This window comes from Embiotoca jacksoni, unplaced genomic scaffold (assembly GCF_022577435.1).
Source record: "Embiotoca jacksoni isolate LCO1_2020_lvr unplaced genomic scaffold, fEmbJac1.0.p SCAF_6, whole genome shotgun sequence".
Classification (NCBI taxonomy): domain Eukaryota; kingdom Metazoa; phylum Chordata; class Actinopteri; family Embiotocidae; genus Embiotoca; species Embiotoca jacksoni.
Window position 1 is genome coordinate 1,434,821 of NW_027185414.1, and position 20,171 is coordinate 1,454,991.

Below are 20,171 nucleotides of genomic sequence, written 5' to 3' on the forward strand. Positions count from 1 at the left end.
CAAGACCGAGTGATGATGCGTTCTCACGCTGATGATTAATGTGACACAGTGATGATTGTAGCTTCCTTAAATACTGAACAACACTGTGAATTTAGATGACTCCGCAAACAATCCATTTTCCCCACTTCTGTGCAGGGGGAAATTGACTGTAGGCTGCATTCGGGTAAACACAAACATACTTAAAGATAAGTGTATTGATTTAAGGGCATGGCTCACTGTAGAGCAGCAGAGTTTTGTAACCATTACAAGAGCAATTAGCTTTATCCACTGCAATCAGGGGGAAACGATCTGTTCTTGTAACTACAGAAAAGAAGTTAACCAAGAGTCTGCACTTCCAGTGTCGGTTAAATGACACATGCTGGTGAAGAAAATGAAAGAAAAACAAGAATGACACCAGTTCACTTTTTTTCAATTTTGTTCATGACCTTCTGCTTTCATGCACCGGATTATGGGCGATATGTGCAGACACAGTCTGCCTCTTGGAAGGTGTTTCAAATTCATGCATGAAAGAATATCTCAGACTGCCTGAGATCCATTTTCAAGATTTTTTTGTAGTTATAAAAACGTTTCAAATTCCGGTCGTTGCTGTGAGCGATTAAAATACTGAGACTGTCATATTGGCACAGGCTGAAGTAAATGTGTAGGCAAATGTGTATGTTACACTTTATGCAATTCCACTTATTGGTGGAATATATTTGTATCTTCAAATATGGATAGTTCAAGGAAAGCTTTCTCCCAGGTAACACTGCTGGCATGGTGCCAGGTGTCAGTAGGATACAAACGTTCATTCTTCTTGGCACTGGGAGAATGTGAGGTGCCGGTTTTGGGGCTTTTATTGCTATTGTCGACTATGGCACTCATCTGAGGTGCACACTTGTTTTGCACATGCTACATAGCAATTTTGTTGTTGCTTGTTTGTGTTCCTATGTTAGTAAATTAAAGATTTAGAGGCAATGAAGTGAGGGAAGTAGTAGGCAAAAAAAAAAAAAAAAAAAGGCTCCAGTGAAGACTAGAGCATAGGCAGGCTGCCTCACTGCTATTGGCTGCTGGACTTTTAAATGAAAACATGCATTTTTGTCTTGCCATATGCTGAGATAAACAACATGTTGTTCAGTTACAATCTAGTGTTCATTTTTAGCCTTTTAAGAATTCTTGAGTGAACTTGCACAATTTCCTTGAAGAGCCTTTGTGTGAGTGGAGCTTATTGAGTGACCACATGAGGCTAATTAGCTCTGAGAACATCCACTCATCTTAGTTCAAAAATATATTTGCTCTGCTTATCTGCTACACTAGAAACACAGGACAAACTCCAACATGCAACTGGGAGTATATGATGTAACCTTTTTTTTTTTAATAGCAAGTGGAAAGTGTCCCGTGTGTGGTTTATTTATATATTTGTGTTTGTACACAATGTGTGTGTACCTGTGAGATGGGCTGGTTGACATACACCCAGCCTGTCAGTGGGTTGACTCTGAGATACTCCGGCTGTTCATTTGACATGGAGTACATGATGGCTGCATTGGTGCCAAAGTCGTCATCATGAGCGGCCACACGCAAAAAACTCGTTCCAATCATGGTATCTTCACGCAAGAAGTCTGCAAGAGGAGAAGAAGTCGTGAGCGTTACACCTCTGTACATTTCATTCTTTTGTAGTCTTTTACACTGTGTGTATTAGTGCAGTGAGCAAGTCAGCTCAAACTGCTGCAAGCAACGAGTACGCAAGCTCATTAAGGAGCATATTCACCAGTTTGACAATATTTATGCAGCATAACAAAACACTTCAAGTCAGAACCAAATCATACTTGGTTATAATGACAAGAAAATCCCATGGGGCACCAAGACAGAACAAACTAATAATTAGTTAAAGGTTTACATTAGGGTCAGGCGGTATCCCTGTGATTCTGAAATACTGGAGTGACAACAAACTAAAACAAACTTTTTAAACAAATCTTCATCAGTTTTGTTGTCAAAATATCAAATGTGTTTTCTTCCTTTGCTTGTTTTTAATCCATTTAAACGTGTTTTCCTTCTGTAATGCAGCAGGTTGAGCTGTCTCAGACTCTTTACTTCCAGAATGGATTAATACTGACATGAACTTACACTCATATCGGAGGTTCTCAAACTTGGGGCTGTTGTCGTTCTGGTCCAGGATGAGGATGTTGAGCTGACAAATGCCAATCAGTGGGTCAGCTGCCTGGTCAGTGGCTGTCACCGTCACCGCATACTCCCGCTGGCGCTCCCGGTCAAATTTCCTGGCTGTCACAATTACTCCTAGAGAGGCCAAGATAACCAAGATGATCAGACAGCCGAATCATACCAAACACTGCTTGGTGTCGTGTCCCCAGAGCATTTGTAGTTCAACACGAAAATAATTCCCTTTGCTCGCCTTGAAGCTAAACTTAAAACAGTCAAGCAGATGAGGAGCTGAGTGGGAAAGCAAATTAGTAGTTTTTATCAAGATCAAAGAGAATCATCTTCATTACGTATTTTTAAGTAATGAAGTGAAAGGTACGTTGTATATGTTGTATGGTACTTAGTCTTCTATTTTTGACATTAGAAAGAAACCACTGATTTGACTACATGTAAAAATGAACAGGTTATTTGCTGTAGTTTACGACCTTTGAACTGATGCTGCTAATGCTATTTTCCTTTGACGCCAATTTTTTAAAGCAGACAACACAATGAGTTAGGCTGAGATATGCTTCAAAGACATTTAGAGTGTAGAAATAGCTGTAGGGTTTCTTCTGTGTGAAGTGTTGTGAAAAGTTATCAAACCAGTCTTAAAACATTTACGAGGGGTGATCAAAAAGTTCTAAGATTGTACCTCTTTCGCACAAACAGAGAGCAGCACAGTGGTGTGCATTGAGCAAGGGGAAGCAATAACCTCCATGAGTAAGTATTTCAAGTTACATAGCTTGAAATAATTTGTAGTGAACCAAATCCAGTCAGCAGGGGTGGTGGGGAGCGCTGATTGTGTTGTTGCAGGTGAGAAAGAAGTGTGTTTTAAATCCGCTGAGAGCAGATGTGTCATCATTTTGGAGAACTAAACTGCCATGGCGCCACAGTTCAGCTTGTTTGCACTGAATGTTTTCCCTCAGACACCTCAAAACATCACAGTAGAACTCAGCATTGACAGTCCCAGTGTACACATTCATAGTGCACAATCCTGCGAATGTCAAAGAAAACCCACCTAGTAGCACCTCTGAGTCGACATGTCTTCTTCAGTCTTGGACAGTGATGTTCTGTCCCTATTGAAATGCGAATGCCACTCAAAACACATCGCCTCGCTCATTGCTTCATTGCCTTACACTTTCTTAAGCATCTCAAGTGTGTCCGTTACCGATTTTTAAAGTGTGACACAAAATGCGATGCTGAAGTCCACGGTAAAAACATCAATACACACATGCCAGCGGTCATCAAAACATGTGTAACCAGGTGCTTAAATTGCTCAAGTGAAGTAACTTGGAATATTTACCGTTGAAACGTATAATTTCCCCTGTTCAATGTGCATTACTGTGCTATGCTTTGTTTGTGCACGACAGGAACAGTCTCAGAATTTTTGGATTGTCCCTCGTACTATACATCGAGACACAACGCTGGATTATGGTGCTTCATTTAGGCTACAAAATGATGATCACTGTACATTTTATTCTGTCTGGCATTTAAAAATAAAATAAAAATACAATATATTTTCTTTAAATGCAAATATACTTAGTCTCACTGCATGCCTTAGTGCACTGTATCAAGCATGACATATATGCTAAAAGTAATTGAGCCTGCAGAAGAATCTCCCCTGGGACAAAAGCATGTGTACTCCTTGTGCAAGTGAGTATTTGTGTGTTTCAGTACCTGTGTCTGGGTGTATACTAAATGCGGGCACAGTGGAGTCTTTGTGCATGAAGCCATATGCGACCCTTCCATTTGAGCCCTCGTCGGCATCCACAGCGTGAACCTGCAGAACAAACGTCCCAGCTGGCTGGTTCTCCAGGACTGATGTGCTCTCTCGATACTGCTGACACTAAGCAGAATGAGAGCGGAAGAGAAGAGGAGGTGGGAGGAACAGAAGCCAAGTATGAAGAAACCTAGATCAATACTCTATTCCAATGAAACAGTGAGAGTGTGGGAGGAGGAATGTTATGAAAAGACAGCTTAAAGATTACAATACGTACTGTGGTACAAAAGGTGTAACATGGACAATAAAGAGCAAAAACAGAAAGAGAGTGAGAAATCAGTGTCCTGGATTTTTTTTTTCAATGCATTTGTTTTCTACTTCTGCTCTACTCGTTTAGAGTGGTGGTCGTAGGTTCAGGGGTCCTGCAGCTGATCCCGACCCCCATTTGGCAAAAGTGTTTAAAAGCTGCTCGATTTTGTGCACTGTGACTCCTGTGAACATGAAGTATGTTGAACTTTTGAAACGCCCTGTGTGTTTTTTTTGTTGAGAGAGCCTTCAAAGCATACCAGAACATGTCTGCAGTTTTATTTGAACAAAATATTTGGTACATTCCGATCAGACAAATACAAATTTGGTGATGATGGGATCCTGTGATCCACCTGGAATTAAATTATTTTAAACACATGTTATTTATTCAAACTTGTGGCCCTTAACTGTTGCCAAGCAACTTTCCTGGAGGAATACTGAAGTCCAACTTTCAAACCATTGTTATTGTCGTACCATAACAAGGTCGATACTCAAATTCACATATTCTCATGCTAAAATGTCAGCTTACCCTTTCAGCTGCATAGCAAAATATGTAATAGAGTCACATAAAAAAAACAGACAACAGTTTAAAATGTATAAAGCAACATAGTTTGTGGTCATTGAACAATTGACATGTGAACTTCCATTCCATTCATTCAGACTGCAGTGACATTAAACTGGTAAGATGCAAAAAGCAGCTCTTACATAACAAGTAAAAAGTCCAAGAACAATGCTCCCTCACCTACCAACCACTAAAACAACACGTTAGAACTGCTGTTTTCCTTCCCTACCACTGTATGCAGTAATGACCTCATGGCAGCACAGTAAAAGTGCTCACTTCCTTATAATCACACGGATAAAACTGGGAAGAAGACACACTGAAGAACAGATTCTTCACAGTATGAATAGCACTGTGTTTTATTCCCATCTCAAAAGATTGTGTGCATTTTAAAGTAATGCTGCACGATGTAATATATTTGAAACATCACAAATAATACCTCTAAATAATGAATTAGATGTTTTCAATTTGAATTTAATTAATGTTGAGGAATCCTGGCTTTTCCATTTGAAGGGTGAGATACACCAGGAAGTAAAATGTTTTTATTTCACCCTAAAACCCAAACCCACGTCTCCATCAAACATGCATTTATTTGGCCTTGTTCAGACTGCCAGCCCAAAACGGTTTTCTTCGTCATTTCCAGATTGTATCTGGATTGATTTTTGAGTATAGATAGAAAAAAAACAACGTAATGGGATTTTTGCAAACCGGATTGAAACCACGGAGGTGGTTTGAAATGCAAATCCAATCGGATTCCTTGGGTCACTCGCAATGCAACACACTATGTTGCTTCCATTTGGCTATTTTAATCCGGACATATGTGACCTGGCCGTGATCGGACCACAAGTGGCCAGCAAAAGTACAGGTGGAAACACCCTCAGGAAGCAGTGAGCTCTGATCTGTTCAGGCCACATTCGGAGGTGGCCTAAATATGTGTCTGGGTTGATGTAGCCAGATTCTTTCTTACTTTGTCTCCATCAACTCTTTCCTTTTCCCTGTCTCACTGGAGCATTGATACTGATGTGCCACACACAGAGGAAGAGAAGAAAGCTGTCAGTGCTGCTGGTTAACGCCTTCCTTTGACACCTAATTAATGGCAGGGGAGCTTTTTTAAAAAAAAAATCTTCTGATGTTCTCATTACCTCCTGCCTCCCTTCTTGCTTTGTAGCTCCTCTCCTCAGTCCTCCTTCCTTCTGTCATGCAACAAGGCACTACCTTTATGTAGTCCTTCAACCTTTCCATCTGTGGCCACGAGAAGCTTTGGACATATTTGTCTCCATGTTTCTAAGTTTGATTTACCTTACATAGAGTACAGAGGGAGTTTGGTGAAGATATGCATGTGGTGCTTCAAAGGTAGTGCTGTGTTACTAACTGTTAGTCAATGTACAATAAATCATCTTAAGAATAAACAGAGCAGACATTTCATATACAAATAAAGTAAGTCTAAACACAAAGAGATTCCAAGAGTAGATGGGATACATTAGAAATAAAAAGTTTCAAAGTTAACTTTGGTCAGTGCTCATTAAGACACAACAGGAAATAATTGTCAATTGACCGTGGGCAAACCCTCATATTTAAAGAGTGAATATGGTTCTGGTAATACCAGGGTACCCAGTAAAGAGTTAGAACGGGTGAATGGATGGACAGACAGTGGGATGGGAACCATCTCAGCAACTCGGGAACAAGATCTAAATTTAATTCACTCACCGACACTCCTTGTGTTTGTCTTTTGTTCATCTTGTTCCAGTGTGTTTTGATTTCAGAAGTAATACTTTATAGATGCTCTGTCAGGTGTTTTTCTCCATGCTTTGCCCACACAGCCTGGTCCAAATATCTCTCCTGTGTTTTTCAATTACTAAAAATGTATAAATTGAAGCCAATAAGACCTATCTAAGAGCAGGTCACTGGCATATTAAAGGTTAATAAATGAATGTAATCAGTGCCTGTGGGTTTGTAGTCTGAAATCCATGCTGCAGGAACATGCAGGATCCTGCTACATCTGAGAGATCCTGCCTCTCTGTATCACTACCTCTCTGTGTGTGTCTCTTACTCCTTCTGTCTCGGTCCACTGATCCAGCCCTGAGCTCCGGAGATGCTACAGTATGTTATAAGACTGAGCATCAAAACAAGATAAAAGGGTCTTTCTGCTTCAGTGTCCTGCTGCTGGCTCCCAGCGACAGAGGAAATACCAACCAACCTCGGATGTCTTTATTTACTGAGAAACCAAAACTCTGTATTATTTTACTTTTAAGTCCCAGAATTTCCTTTTATTCTATTTAAAACAAACATTTGACACACAAGTAAATCGCCTTGTTTGTCTATATTACGTCTATCTATATGTTCACCTTTATTTATACATTTTTATTTCCTTCATCTGTTAATTTCGATTTACCTTCAGTTATCTGTTTAAATTGTCCTTTTGACTTGTTCAATGCAATTAGCATCCAACCAGCAGAAAAGAAGGATGAATCATATTCACTTCTTTGTGGACATCACGAGAAAATTCCTGTGAGAGACAATTGAGCACACAGAGCACATGAAATACTGAGGACCAAGAATCTCTCTTCTCTCTCCTTTCTTGGCTCTCATCTTGTCGCCTGTCCCTCTGTTACTTCCTGCTAAGAAGTGAAGCCGAAAGGGAAACACTTGGCATTCACGCTCCCCGATGAGAGAATAAGCTAGGTTTACTCAGTACGTCCCTGCTCCTAATCTTGGCTTGTGATACCTCGGGGGGCTTGACAAGTCACCTCATTTAAAAGGGAGACATGGCTATAAAAAAATCAGGTGGAGACATAGCTCCTCTGGAGTGAGTCAGTAGGGATTTCTCACACGTCCCTTAAAGCTTTAATTAAACAACCAAGATGATGTAGGAGAGCGATGAGAGAGCAGAGATGAGGGTCAAGCACACTAATCGCTCCTCTAGAGAGGAGAGATAGAGGCTAATGAATAGAGGAGCTAGAAAGAGAAAGACAGGGATACAGAGGAGTGATGGTGGAGACCTACAGGGGATCGACAGAGAAAGAAAAGGAAAACTAGTAAAGGAAAAGGTGGAGAGAGATTGATGAAAGAAAAGTAAAAGAAGATCAAAAAACTTGCACCACGACCAGGAGAGCAGATATTTATGACGCACCTACCACATGCAGGCTAATGAGGAGCAACAACATCAATGAATCAAGTGTATGTTGGCTCGTCTTACCTTTTCAAAAACAGGCTTGTTATTATTCACGTCGTCCACTCCAACTATGACCTGGGCCGTGGATGACAATACCTGAGGTCCCCCAGAGGCGTTGTCATCTGTGGCTGTGACATTGAGGACATATTCGACACCCTGGAGACGAGGTGGTGGGCTTGAACGAAGCCGGATCAGACCTACACACAAACATAAGGAGGATATCGGTAAAAACACACACGTACACAGACACACAGCGTCCAGTGGGGTAATATGTTTCTTTTTTTCTGGAATTGAAATGTATGAAAAAAAGGGCACATTTTAACTCAGAATAATAATCTTGAAGTTTACCATTTAAATAAATGGCTGTCATCTCTCTATCAGTGACTAACGTAACACAATGGTGATTGAGCTTGTGTCCCACTGATGGAAGCCCTTGCTTTGGAATAAGATGGTTGTCTGAGGTGACATTCCCGGAAAAAGTCCCAAGTGTCGCACAGTTAGTATTGTGTTTTCTATCACTCAGCAGTGGTTGTTTCACCAGAGAGGGTAGGTGGCGCTAACACAACAGGATCGCTCTTAAATTCATCTGTGCGTGAATTGTCACACAGACAACATTGTTTGGAACTCCGAGAAGTGGTGTCCTAAAATACAGCTTTGAAATGATTTCCTTAACTGCAACAATAAAACTTAGCTGGCAGCTAATAATGTATAATTTAGTTCTCACATGCAAAACAATTTCATCTGAAAAGTTCTTGCACACCATGACGTTTTGGGAAAAGGACATTGGATAAAAACGTATCAACTTTATTTTCAAAGCAAGAAAATTCCACTTTCAGTAGTTAATTAAATCAGAATTTTCACAAGACCTTTAAGCTGGGTGCGAACAAAACGTTAGCATTTAGCTCAAAGAATGCCATCACTAATTATACAATTTAAGGTCAGTTACATATCTTAAGTACAGTATGTTAATGCATGAACATAAACGTGATGAAAACCTGTTTAGCTTTGCCAACAAACCGCTTTAAATCAGTCAGCCAAAGACAGAGCGTTTATTAACCACACCATCAAAATGATAAAAACGAATAACCTGTGAAAGCTGTATTCCAGATATCACGATGCAAATACGAATTTTGGTGTGAAACGTCCTCCGCTGTGTTTCAGTGAGTTTTAAGAATAAAATAAAACAACTTTAAAGATGAGGCAGACTAACTAAAATGGAAATGACTGTCAGACATACATTGGTTTTGACAAATGGTCGAACGAAGTGCTAAAAAATAAAGCGGTCGGGTGGCTTGGATTCATCTGATTGCTTATTAGCTGCATGTAGTGTAAAAGCACTGGAGGAAAGCTGGAAGAATAAAATCTATAAAGTGAGATGATGAAATAACATGATAACATAGTCAGAACCAAGTTAAAACAATCCCCAACATCCTTCAGAATCGCTGCGCTGTTGAAAAAGCATTGACCATTTCCTTTGTAAATATGAAGAAAAAGCAAAACCATGAGGGGGAAGGGATTTTCTGGTGGACTAAGACGTTCTAATTTAAGTTTTTAGCTCTGAGAGATTTTTCATTAATCATGGCTACACAACATATGAATAGTTAAATCGATTGGTATTCCCTTTTAGTGCCGTCGTTCTGGCATTCCATTTCATCCTCTGTCTCTCTTTCTCTTACTGACTCTTTTTCAGTCTGGTGTAGGCGTCTCATCTGCATCCCACTCTCTGCTCTGAATGACTCTCCACCACTTTGTATTCATCTCGCCCTGTGGTGCTCTGTTTACTTTGTGTGTGCGTGTTTGTGTGCAAGTGTGTGTGGGCTCAAAGTGCGGACACACTTATTACATCCTCCTTATCTTTAGAGGCAGGGGCAGGTGCTATCGCTGTCATATGTTCATTTGATTGCTGTTTCACAAGAGACCCCTGTTGGAATCAATGTACACTTATCATAGATATGTATGTATGTGCACTATTCATCCTTCTATCTCTGTTTACCAGACCGAGTGGACTGATGAGACAGATAACATTTAGAAGATGTATGATTTGTATTTTTTTTATCTTGTTTGCCTGTGTGTGTGTTCGTAGCGACTGCACCTGCATGACACGAATAATAAAATAATTGGATGAAGTGATTTGTAGAAGAGTCTTTGAAAATGAGAGGAAACGGAAACAAGATTAACAAAAGAGGAAAATCTTCTGTTCAGCTGAAGTTAATGCTGTACAAGCTCATAAATTTTGAACTGCACATGTGCAGTTTGTCTCTTCTGTTTGTCTTTGAGTGTGCGAGCATTGTTGCACAAGAGATGGAGGATTGCCATGGAGGGGGTGTCTGCCTCGAGGTGTTTGTCACAATGGCTGGTTCCCTGGCACTGCTCTTTGTGGTTAAGGGTGTGTGTGTGTGTGTGTGTGTGTGTGTGTGTGTGTGTGTGTGTGTGTGTGTGTAAGGGAAAGAGACAGGAATGGAAAGAGAGAGGAAGAACGATGATTCCATTTTACAGCCGTAGAAGTGTAAGAGGTGGAAGCTTTGCCTGAAGAAAGACATGTAACATACGTTGTGTCAAACACATATAATGCATAAATATTAGTCACACACCTTCATAGAAAAATATACACACACACAAACATTTTGCAGCAAATATTGCTGCAGGTTTATGCAGAGTACAAAAAAGTCCATCATTGAATTTTTTTTTTTTTTTTTTTTTTTTTTTTTTTTTTTTTAAGACTACAGCCAGCTAGCAGTGGCTATTCACATAAAGATGGGGGGATGCCTTGCACATGCTTGGATGTACATACTTAATATGCTTCAGAGCCTAATTTGTTCCCAAATAGATGTCCCTATTCAGGGAAACATTAGGCTCTCTCTGGCCTCCTTCCTCCAGAAGTCCAGAGCCTGTGGTTTAACACAAATCAACCATATGCATGCAGCTTTACACACATTTTAGCTGTATTAGTTGTTTGTCTTACAAAGCTGATCCAATTTCCCCAAAACTCTGTACACAAAACAGTGCTGACATGGTGAGGTGGCTTACAGTTTTTAATATTCTCTTCCTCTAAACTTGCATTATTGAAAACACACCTGACATTATTCTTAAATGTCTCTTGCTCCCACAGCTTGACATTCTCAAGATCAGACCAAAACGCCCTGCAATCTTGTAATATGCCTCATTTTCACCATCAGGCTTCAATACATGTTAAACGACCAGTGAGCAGGATTTAAGGGGATCTATTGGCAGGAACTGAACGTGCTGTAATATCAATAATGATTTTATTTTTCATTGATGTATAATCACCTAACACTAAGACATTGTTCTCATTACTTTAGAATTAATTCCTCAATAGATACAAAGGGAGCGAGTCGTCTTCCACTGAATGCGTCATGTTAGACTGTATTAAAGAAGGCACGTAGCCTCCATGACGTCACCCACAACTTTTCCGAAGAACGGATTTGATGCTCAATGTGGATGAGTCTGAACACCACCATTTTGGCAGTGCAAACTGCGCCTAACTTCCAGCAATCCAAAAATGGGCAAAGAGGTGGTTTGTGTTGTTCATTAGCACCTAATTCACTTCGGGGAAAGTCCATATGCATGCCATTGTACTTTTGTATAAAAATTGTTACCAGTGCCATTATGATACCTAAGGTTTGCTTGAAATAACAATTCATGGTTTTGTTGATGTGTAACTTTGAGGAGTAAAAATATATATAATTATTTTTTTCAAAAATGTATTTATGACAGGACACGTATGGAGGGAGAAAGCGAAACATGAATGATGCATGAAGTCTCAATCAAACCAACAATGTCAGGATTATGTGGAACGAGCCCAAAAGCGACGAATCCACATAGATGCCAACAAAACCACTGTTTTTTGTTTGAACTGAAAAATCCAAAGTCCCAAAATACACCAGTGTTTAATATTATCTACATATAATGTGAAATACAAGTAAAACAATTAAGCAAACTGGCATCAGAAAATCTGAATAAGATAATTAAACCAAACAATCAGTGTCAACTTTCAATATACAGTAGCCATTGATACTTGATCACACGCACCCTTTTGTGTTTTTAGTTGGTCCTTACAAAGGTCCTTGAATGTGGAGCATGGGCCATGAAGCAGTCTTCCCAGAAATGTTACTGTACATCCTCAGCAGATATACCGTATATGACAGCTACTACAACCAACTATTGTGTTGTCATTTGAGTGTGCATATTAATACTTTGAAGAGCAGTGTCATGATTAAAATACTTTCTGATTGGACAGTGGAACTCATTTGAACAGAGCAGATCTTTATGCCAGTATTTTTTGCTAATAACATGAATTAAGTCGACTTTATTTAATATTAACTTCCAGAATGTGCTCATGTCTCCAACAGCTTTATATCCAACACAGTCATTACTGTAGAATGCACAGAAATGTACCCACTACCTACGGAGTCAAATATTCACATGGCAGAAATCAATAATTACATCAGTGGAAACACTTCAAAATGGAAATGGCCCCCAGTTTCAGCCTATTTAGCATAGCGACTGTATGAAGTATAACCCACTAATGACCCATACAAGCAAGGCTGCATCACTTTTCTTCGCAACTCAACCCAGACTTTTGCTGTACCCTCTGGTCGATGCAATTATGGACAAGTATCCCATGCCAGTGTTGCTGACCTTCAGTTCAAGTTTGGCTGTTTCAGCAGTTGGATGTATTGAGGTCAAACCTCCCACTTTCCTACATCAACACGAAAATTAAAAAAAAAAAGAAGCAATTTGCTCATACTCGAAAATGACAGGAGTCTAGATGGTTTACTCTGAATTTCTCATTATTCAAACCCAAATAGGCCATTGTATGGTGCGTGGCAGGGGCTGCAAGAGGTTGCATTGTCAAATGAGCTTACAAGAGAGTGCAATGAAAAAAAAGAGTAGTACAATCAGACTAAAATTAGAACAATTGTTTGCTACAATAAGGGCAACCAACTGGGGTTGATAAAAACTGGCCACGAAAGATAAATTAAGAAACAATCCATTTAAATGCAAATACTACAAATAAGGGCGCCAATTTATCTGAAAGATGGTGATACATTTCACTGGGTAAGCATAGTATTATCAGTAGGGAATTACTAAAGTCATTATGATTCATCCTTTGGGGATGTTGAGTATATGTGTGCATTTTATATCAATGCATCCAATGGTTGGACAAAAGTATATTAGTCCATCCTCCTAACATTGAATTTCCAAGAGCCACGTCACGAGTATTTTTCCAGGTTTGGATCCACAAAAATACATTTGCCTCTAATGTGTTAGTGTGGAGGCGGAGTACTTTCTGTGGTCTGGGTTTTAAAACCAATACTTTTCACAGTAGTGTGTTTTTATAGGATTTTAAGAATAGTAATTCATGTGAACTGTTTACACTGGTAGTAGTAGGCAACTACTGTGGTAAAAGTAACCATTGTAACAGCAGAACAAAGTAGGCATAGCAGTACTGGTTAACAGAAACAGTAGCAATACTCATAATATCAGATGGGTGGACTTTTAACCCGTAGATCATGAATAAGCATTTTAAAATGCATGTGTACTCAAACTAAAGACGCATCAAGAGTCTAAACACTAACCCACCCTTTTCTCTCTCTGTCCACCCACAGTGCTCCAACGGTGCTGTGGAGTGCACTCATGCTTGATGAATTGAGACAGAAGGCCAGATAAATGTGGCCAGTTCAGTAAAGGCAGCAAGCAGACACAGAGAGGCTAAGGCCTGCTCTCTATGTTACATATATAGGGAGCACCGGAGGCGCCCTGTAGTCTGATCCATGCTTTGCTCTGCCTCTGGTTGGCATCAACATCTAATAGGGCCTAAAAGCCTTCGATGAGAGCAACACATGCTGGGTAAGTGGTTGAAAATGGGACATGGAAAAGGTTTTAGGACAGTCCAAGAACAAAGCATACAGTGAGCGTCTGTTTGAATCTGAGATATGTGTCCCCGTAGTGTGGGTTATGGCTATGTGTGTGCCTGAGTGAATTAGTTTGCCTGTATTTGTGTAGATCTGGACAAAAATATATTTTGGCTGTCGTCATCCCATTAATTATGGAATTATTTTCAGATGGACCACCAGGAAACTAATAAAAAGGAGCAACTTTAGATAGCAACACCAAAATAATTTATGGAAAAAATGTACTGTTTTTGTATTTCATTAGAGAGGTTTAATGTGAGTCTATGGAGCCAGAGGCTATTTGGAGCCAACCTCTAGCGGCACTCGGTGGTATTGCAGCCGAAAGCACTTCCGCATCGGCCTCATTTTTCAGACCTGGAAGCTACGTCCATTTTTATATACGGTTGCGTCTGTGTGTTTGGGTGTGCATGCATAGATGCGTGCTTACAATTACGCCTTTATACAGTCTATGAGTAAATGTTATGTGGTTGTTCCTTTGTGTGTTACTTAGTCAATATGTGATATGTGCTTATTAGTGCACACTATTATTGATACATTTGATAGAGTGTGCTGTTTTGTGTGTTCCAGCATTTGTGTGAGTCTGTGTATTTGTGTTGTGTATAAATGTACTAATCACTGTAGGTCTTATGTGTAACAGCCTACCTGCATGTTTTTCTGTGAACATTCAAGTTACATTTTATGTGGATATAAATGCTTATTATTCAATAAAAGTACAATGAGTTTGTGTGTGTGTGTGTGTGTGTGTGTGTGTGTGTGTGTGTGTGTGTGTGTGTGTGTGTGTGTGTGTTGCTGCTAACAAGGCCAGCACATATCATCACTTATTGGAGATGGAGAAGATGTTTCCTAAGGGGTCAGTGAGCAGCCGTCACTTCACATGAAGGCAGCCATGAGGGAGGAAGTGGAATGATGAAGCAAACGATGGGTGAGAGACAACACAGTAGACAGAGGACAAAGTGGGGTGGGGGCAGGAGGACATTGACAGAGAAGTTCTCCCTACAGTCAGCATCGTGGAAAAAAAAAATGCAGACTGGAGCTGGGAGAGAAAGATGGGTAATAGAAGGGGTGAAAGAAAGACAGACCTACTGTATAAAAATAGAGTAGGTAGTGGAATAGTGGGGGAGAGAAAGACAGAATAACAATATATTTGCCAGAGGCAACCAGCGAGAGGAATGAGGGGTAAAACAATGTGGGTTTGTTACATAAAGGGGAGCAGACACAGGTCAGCACATCAGACCTAACACAATGGAAGGAAGGAGAGCAAGTTCAGGAGGAAAGCCTAAATAATATAAATAAAACAAGACAACAGGGCGACGAATGGTTCTTCCTTACAGGATACCAAGCAGTCTTCCCTGAAAACAAACTCACCTACTGTTTCCCTGACAAAGAAATACTATTTTCCGAAATGCCATTAAACTTAAAAATTAAATGACAGAAAAGTGTTTATTGGCGCCAGCATTTCTCCTCCTTTGTCAGTAAATACTTCCTCCCATCCAATAGAGCAGGTGTTTCTGTATTTATGGGTTTTAATAGGAAGAGCGTGATCATCATATTGACTGGCCTGCTCGGATCCTAATAGGTGCCTTAAATCTCAGGGAAACACACTGTATTCTGGGGTGAGTTACAGGCAAATTAACATGGAGAGGGAGGCCGCTCCTGCCGGAAGGGAGGTAAACAATCACTTGAATGATTGTCAGACATTTAGGATGGGTAAGGAGAGAAGGAGCTGGCAACAACAGGGGAGAAGAGGCAATAAACGATTTTCATCAGTAGCAGAGGGAGAATGAGATGGGTTGGAGTGGGTGGGTGGAATCCAATGTGCTCGCCTTCCATTATAAGAACCATAAAATACTTTTAATGACCAAATATGGGGCTCTTTGAAACAAGATATTGGATCGTATTACAAGCATTATGGTCTCACACTTTGGCTCACACACTTTGGTGCAGATAAACTGTGTAGTGCCTTTGTGTGCATCTGTATTATGCTCACTTCTGTGTGTGTGTGTGTGTGTGTGTGTGTGTGTGTGTGTGTGTGTGTGTGAGACTGGTTATCAGCTGATTTACTGTAAACCCATCATTACTAAAGGTGTGCTTAATAAAGGCATGTGCTATGATAGTCACATGGAGGATGGAAATTGCAGCACACTTATGCAAGTCAGATTTGCGTGTGTTACTTGTATACTCTTTTACCTCACCGACATGTTAGCCTCCAGTCCAAATCCTTCCGGGTTTGGGTATTTTAGATTCACTTCAGCTTTGATTAGTTTTTAAAGCCAGTTTGCTAGTTCAGTTTAGTTTCAGTGTTTTATTTTTTTTTCTATTAATGTTTCTGTAATATTGGGTATATGTCAGGGGTGAGATTAAAAAGGGTCAGGAAAAGTATGGATAGGGATGTCTCATCATGCTGCCTGGCTTGAAGTTGAGGTGAGAAGAGCTCTGTTACCATGTCAAATAGACGTGGTTCGCCTTCTTGTGCGAGTTTTCAGATTTGTGGGATTTCCCCCTCTTTGAGAAATGCTCCACATGTTTCATCGCATCCTCTAGATGGTAGTTGCTCTCACTGAAAGTAATTTCAAATAGTACTCTGCCACTTTCTCACGAATTTTGCCACAAAGATGTTAGATGTTCGTTTGGCTCTACACTGAACTTCACTTCAAAGTTTGTCAGTCTGAGAAAGCAAATTTGAAGGGGAAAAGATAACCTTTTGTGACCAATGACCAGCAGAAATGTTGTCAATGTGACAAGTTAAACCAAACAACATAAATGGAAAAGAAAGTCTGCACCCCTCATCTGATAGCCAAAGGAGTCAAATAAAATCTCTGTGTCGTCTCTGTGCTCCATAAAATGACCATCGCTATCTGCTGACAGTGAATGTCAATGCTGGTGATCAGAGGGAATTGTGCCTTGAAGTTTTGAGTAAATGAATGTGGTGTTTTACCCTATTATGTGATATGAGGGTTACAATTTACATAAGGGTCGAACCACAATGACATTGCCACCATTACGGCAAACAGACACACAAACACACACTGCGTCAATAACCTAGTGTCTTTTTTCACATTGCTTCTGGCATTGTTGCCCCTGCCTAACAGGAAGCTCAGAAGTGTGACTATAAACGCTCCTCACAGTTTGGGTGATTATTTGAACGTCTTCATGACACGACCTGTCAAAATTTAAATATCCTTTACAAAGCTCCTCGCAGTGAGAGGAAAGCTGGTGAGACAGCCTCATCCACACAACAGTGGCTACGGTGAAGGACATAAAACTATACGATACACACTCTGAAGCATATTTGCAGTACCCTCTGGGGCACACTGGAAAAACTGCAGAGCTTTTACATTTATACAGTGTATGTAAATATAGCAGGGAGGACACAGCAAAGCAGGGTGAAAATAACTGTGGGGGGAAAAACAGTCCTTGTGTGTATTTCAGGGTTTGTGTTGAATCTGCGCAGGTGAATAGTGCAATATAAACAGAGCTCAGAGCACCCTGAGGTTTAAAGTTTTGTCACATAACAGTTTAAGCAGCAAAGTAAAAAAAAAAAAAAAATCACCAAGCACTTCTATGTAGAGGATACATGTATCTTAAGTGCGTAGTTTCTTTTAAGTATTGCCTTAAAGAAAGCAGATGAAACCATGGCGACGTATTGTCTGGCAAAAAGCATCATGTGCCAATGTGGAGGGACAGAAACCAATATTTAAAAGACCCATATTGCATAAAGCCATATTTACATTTCCACTTTGATAAAGCAAGTTTCGGTACAATACAAATACTATGGAAGTATCAAAAAAGTGCACACAGTCTGTATACATCACATGTTTGGACAAGCCCATTTGGACTCTGTAAGTTTGTGATGTCACAAACTCGCTTTAATGTCATTTGTCATTTGTCCACCCTCAGCACAGCACGACTTTTTATATATAAGACAAAACTGAGCTCTCTTTCCGTCACAGAGCTAGCAGAGTAGAAGACTGAAAACAGCCAATCAGAAGACAGGGTCATTGATATCAGTGCCTTTAAGACATTGACATAAAAGAGCCTGTTCTTGATAGAGCTTAAAAGAGAGTCTTAAGAGAGGAGATATAAAACTAGTTTCTGGTCTTTACATTTTTTTTTTTTTTTTTTTTTTTTTTTTTATCTCTCTATGCATATCAAGACTGCAGATAAAACACAAGAAACCTGTAAAATATGGGACCTTTAAAGGGGGTTAAGAGTTTTTGTTCTTAAAATTCAGAGTCAGCGTATTTTACAAGGGGGCTGAGGAACTGAAGAAAGAATAAATTAACACATTAACACCTAGCTGAAGTTGAATGAGAACTAATATTTAGATATAAAGAACAAGTAAATACGTTGTTGGACCGATTTAAAAAAAAAAAAAAAAAAAAAAAAAAAAAATTAACTCCAACATGTCTTACCTTTTTGGTTGTCAATGACAAAGTTGCCCTCCTCGTTTCCTGTGGTGATCTTGTATGTGATCCCATCCCCATCAGGATCCTTTGCCAGCACCGTGGCAACAAGTGTGTTGGGGCCTGCATCCTCTGAGACAAATGTCCGATATCTGATAAAGCACATACAAACAAGAACACAATCAACACTTCTCCTACACTTCTCTGCAGGAGAACACATGTCCCGATACACAGCTGTGAAGGTGAAAATGAGACACATTCAATGACGGTTGGTCTTTTTTGTTTCTTTTATCTATGTGTTTGAAACTATAGTTAAATTAGTCACATAAAACAAAAGTGCTCATATGTAAACAGAAAGAAAAATATTGCATAAGTGTGTAACAATATATTATATTTACATAACCAAATGCACAAGTATCTTCCCTTCACTTCACACCTTATTAATGCAATTTCCAATTGAATTATAATCAGGGAATTAAACTCAAGTATGGCAGACATAAATAAGCAGCTGCTTTGCTGCCCATCAACCGTCTAAATGATCACACATCATAGTTTTACCCATTTTAGCCTGAAACTCTGCTCCATTTTTATGAGGGTACTTTTGTGTCTTTTTTTATGGAAGTATAAAAGGCAGTTTTGAGAGCAAATTCCTCACACTGCAATCAAAAGTCAAGTTTGGGAGTAAAAATAGGTGAACTCAGAATAAAATTATTTGGCTTGCAAACATATTCTCCCTTACAATTTCATTGGTTTTGGTCACAGATTTGAGAATTTTGCTTTTAAAACCAGCCTCTTTATCACTAAAACGTTTGACTTGAATGATGCTTGTGAGTCAAAAACCATGGTTGGTGAGTCATTGGATGTGATAAGTGGGATCTATGCTGATGGAGGAGAAAATAATTTATATTGGTGGGTTTACACAGCGTTGCTACACACACCATTGCCTCCTCCTTCAGTGAACACTCGACAGGAGAGGTCAGTCTGTCGATCTTCATGGAGATCACTTGACATTATTTTGTTTTCATATTCTTAATATTTTATAACGATGCTATTGGCATTAACTACCAGTAAATAAAACAGTTAACTAATGTGTAAATAATAATTAAATAATGTTGTTGTTCATACATACATACATACACACACAAATACATACATTACATAAAATATACAGTTTAACCTTGTCTAAGTGATTCACTTGCCTGAACATGTATTTTTTTTTATCAGCTCCCACATATCAAGCTGAGTTCAGCTTCTTGCTCTGAAATTCCCCTTCAGTTTTGTCTTTGTATCCAAGTGTAGCACTTTGAAATTCAGCTTTGAACTCTCCCATAGCCTTGCACATACTTCTCTAAACCACTCGATGTGCTTGAAAGCAAAACTTTTCTTGAAAGCCTGACCTCTCTACCTTGTTGACACAAGATTGGGACTCTACACTCTTTGGACTTATATCAGCTGCTTCAATGGAAATAATTTATATCATCATATAAAACATGCCACACTCTCTAGGTCATTAGTTTAATAGAAAGATGTTCCTTGGCTTTAGGAAAAAAACATTTGAACTCATACAGTCTGACTGAATATATTAAATGAAGACCAAATTGATAACCAATCTAACAATAACAGTGGTCAGTGGGAGATAATGACTCTGAAGCAAATATTCAAAGATGAGTCAAAATTATGAGTCTGAGAAATTGACAGCTTATTGAACTTTGATTAAACAGTAAAATACCATAAATAAAAAACATTCCACACTACACTTTATTTACTAGACATTAAGTAAAAGGCTAACCTGAGTGAGGAAGTGTCATGCTGTAATGACCATGTCCATCAATTTAAAAATAGTTTCTATAAATAAAACAATTAGTAACATAAAACTTAAAATGAAAACGTGGCAGATTACTGC

General features: G+C 39.4%; 1 protein-coding gene across 1 annotated transcript in view; it reads right to left on the bottom strand.

Annotated features, from left to right (window-relative positions):
• LOC138213088 (neural-cadherin) overlaps nt 1-20,171 on the bottom strand; it is a 258,811-nt gene that overhangs the window by 147,746 nt on the left and 90,894 nt on the right. Inside the window, exons 7-11 of the mRNA XM_069173941.1 lie at nt 18,278-18,420; nt 7,954-8,126; nt 3,850-4,018; nt 2,101-2,271; nt 1,423-1,595 (exon numbers count right to left, since the gene is read on the bottom strand). Of these exons, the coding sequence (XP_069030042.1) occupies nt 1,423-1,595; nt 2,101-2,271; nt 3,850-4,018; nt 7,954-8,126; nt 18,278-18,420 (829 nt within the window). The remainder of the gene's footprint in view (nt 1-1,422; nt 1,596-2,100; nt 2,272-3,849; nt 4,019-7,953; nt 8,127-18,277; nt 18,421-20,171) is intronic.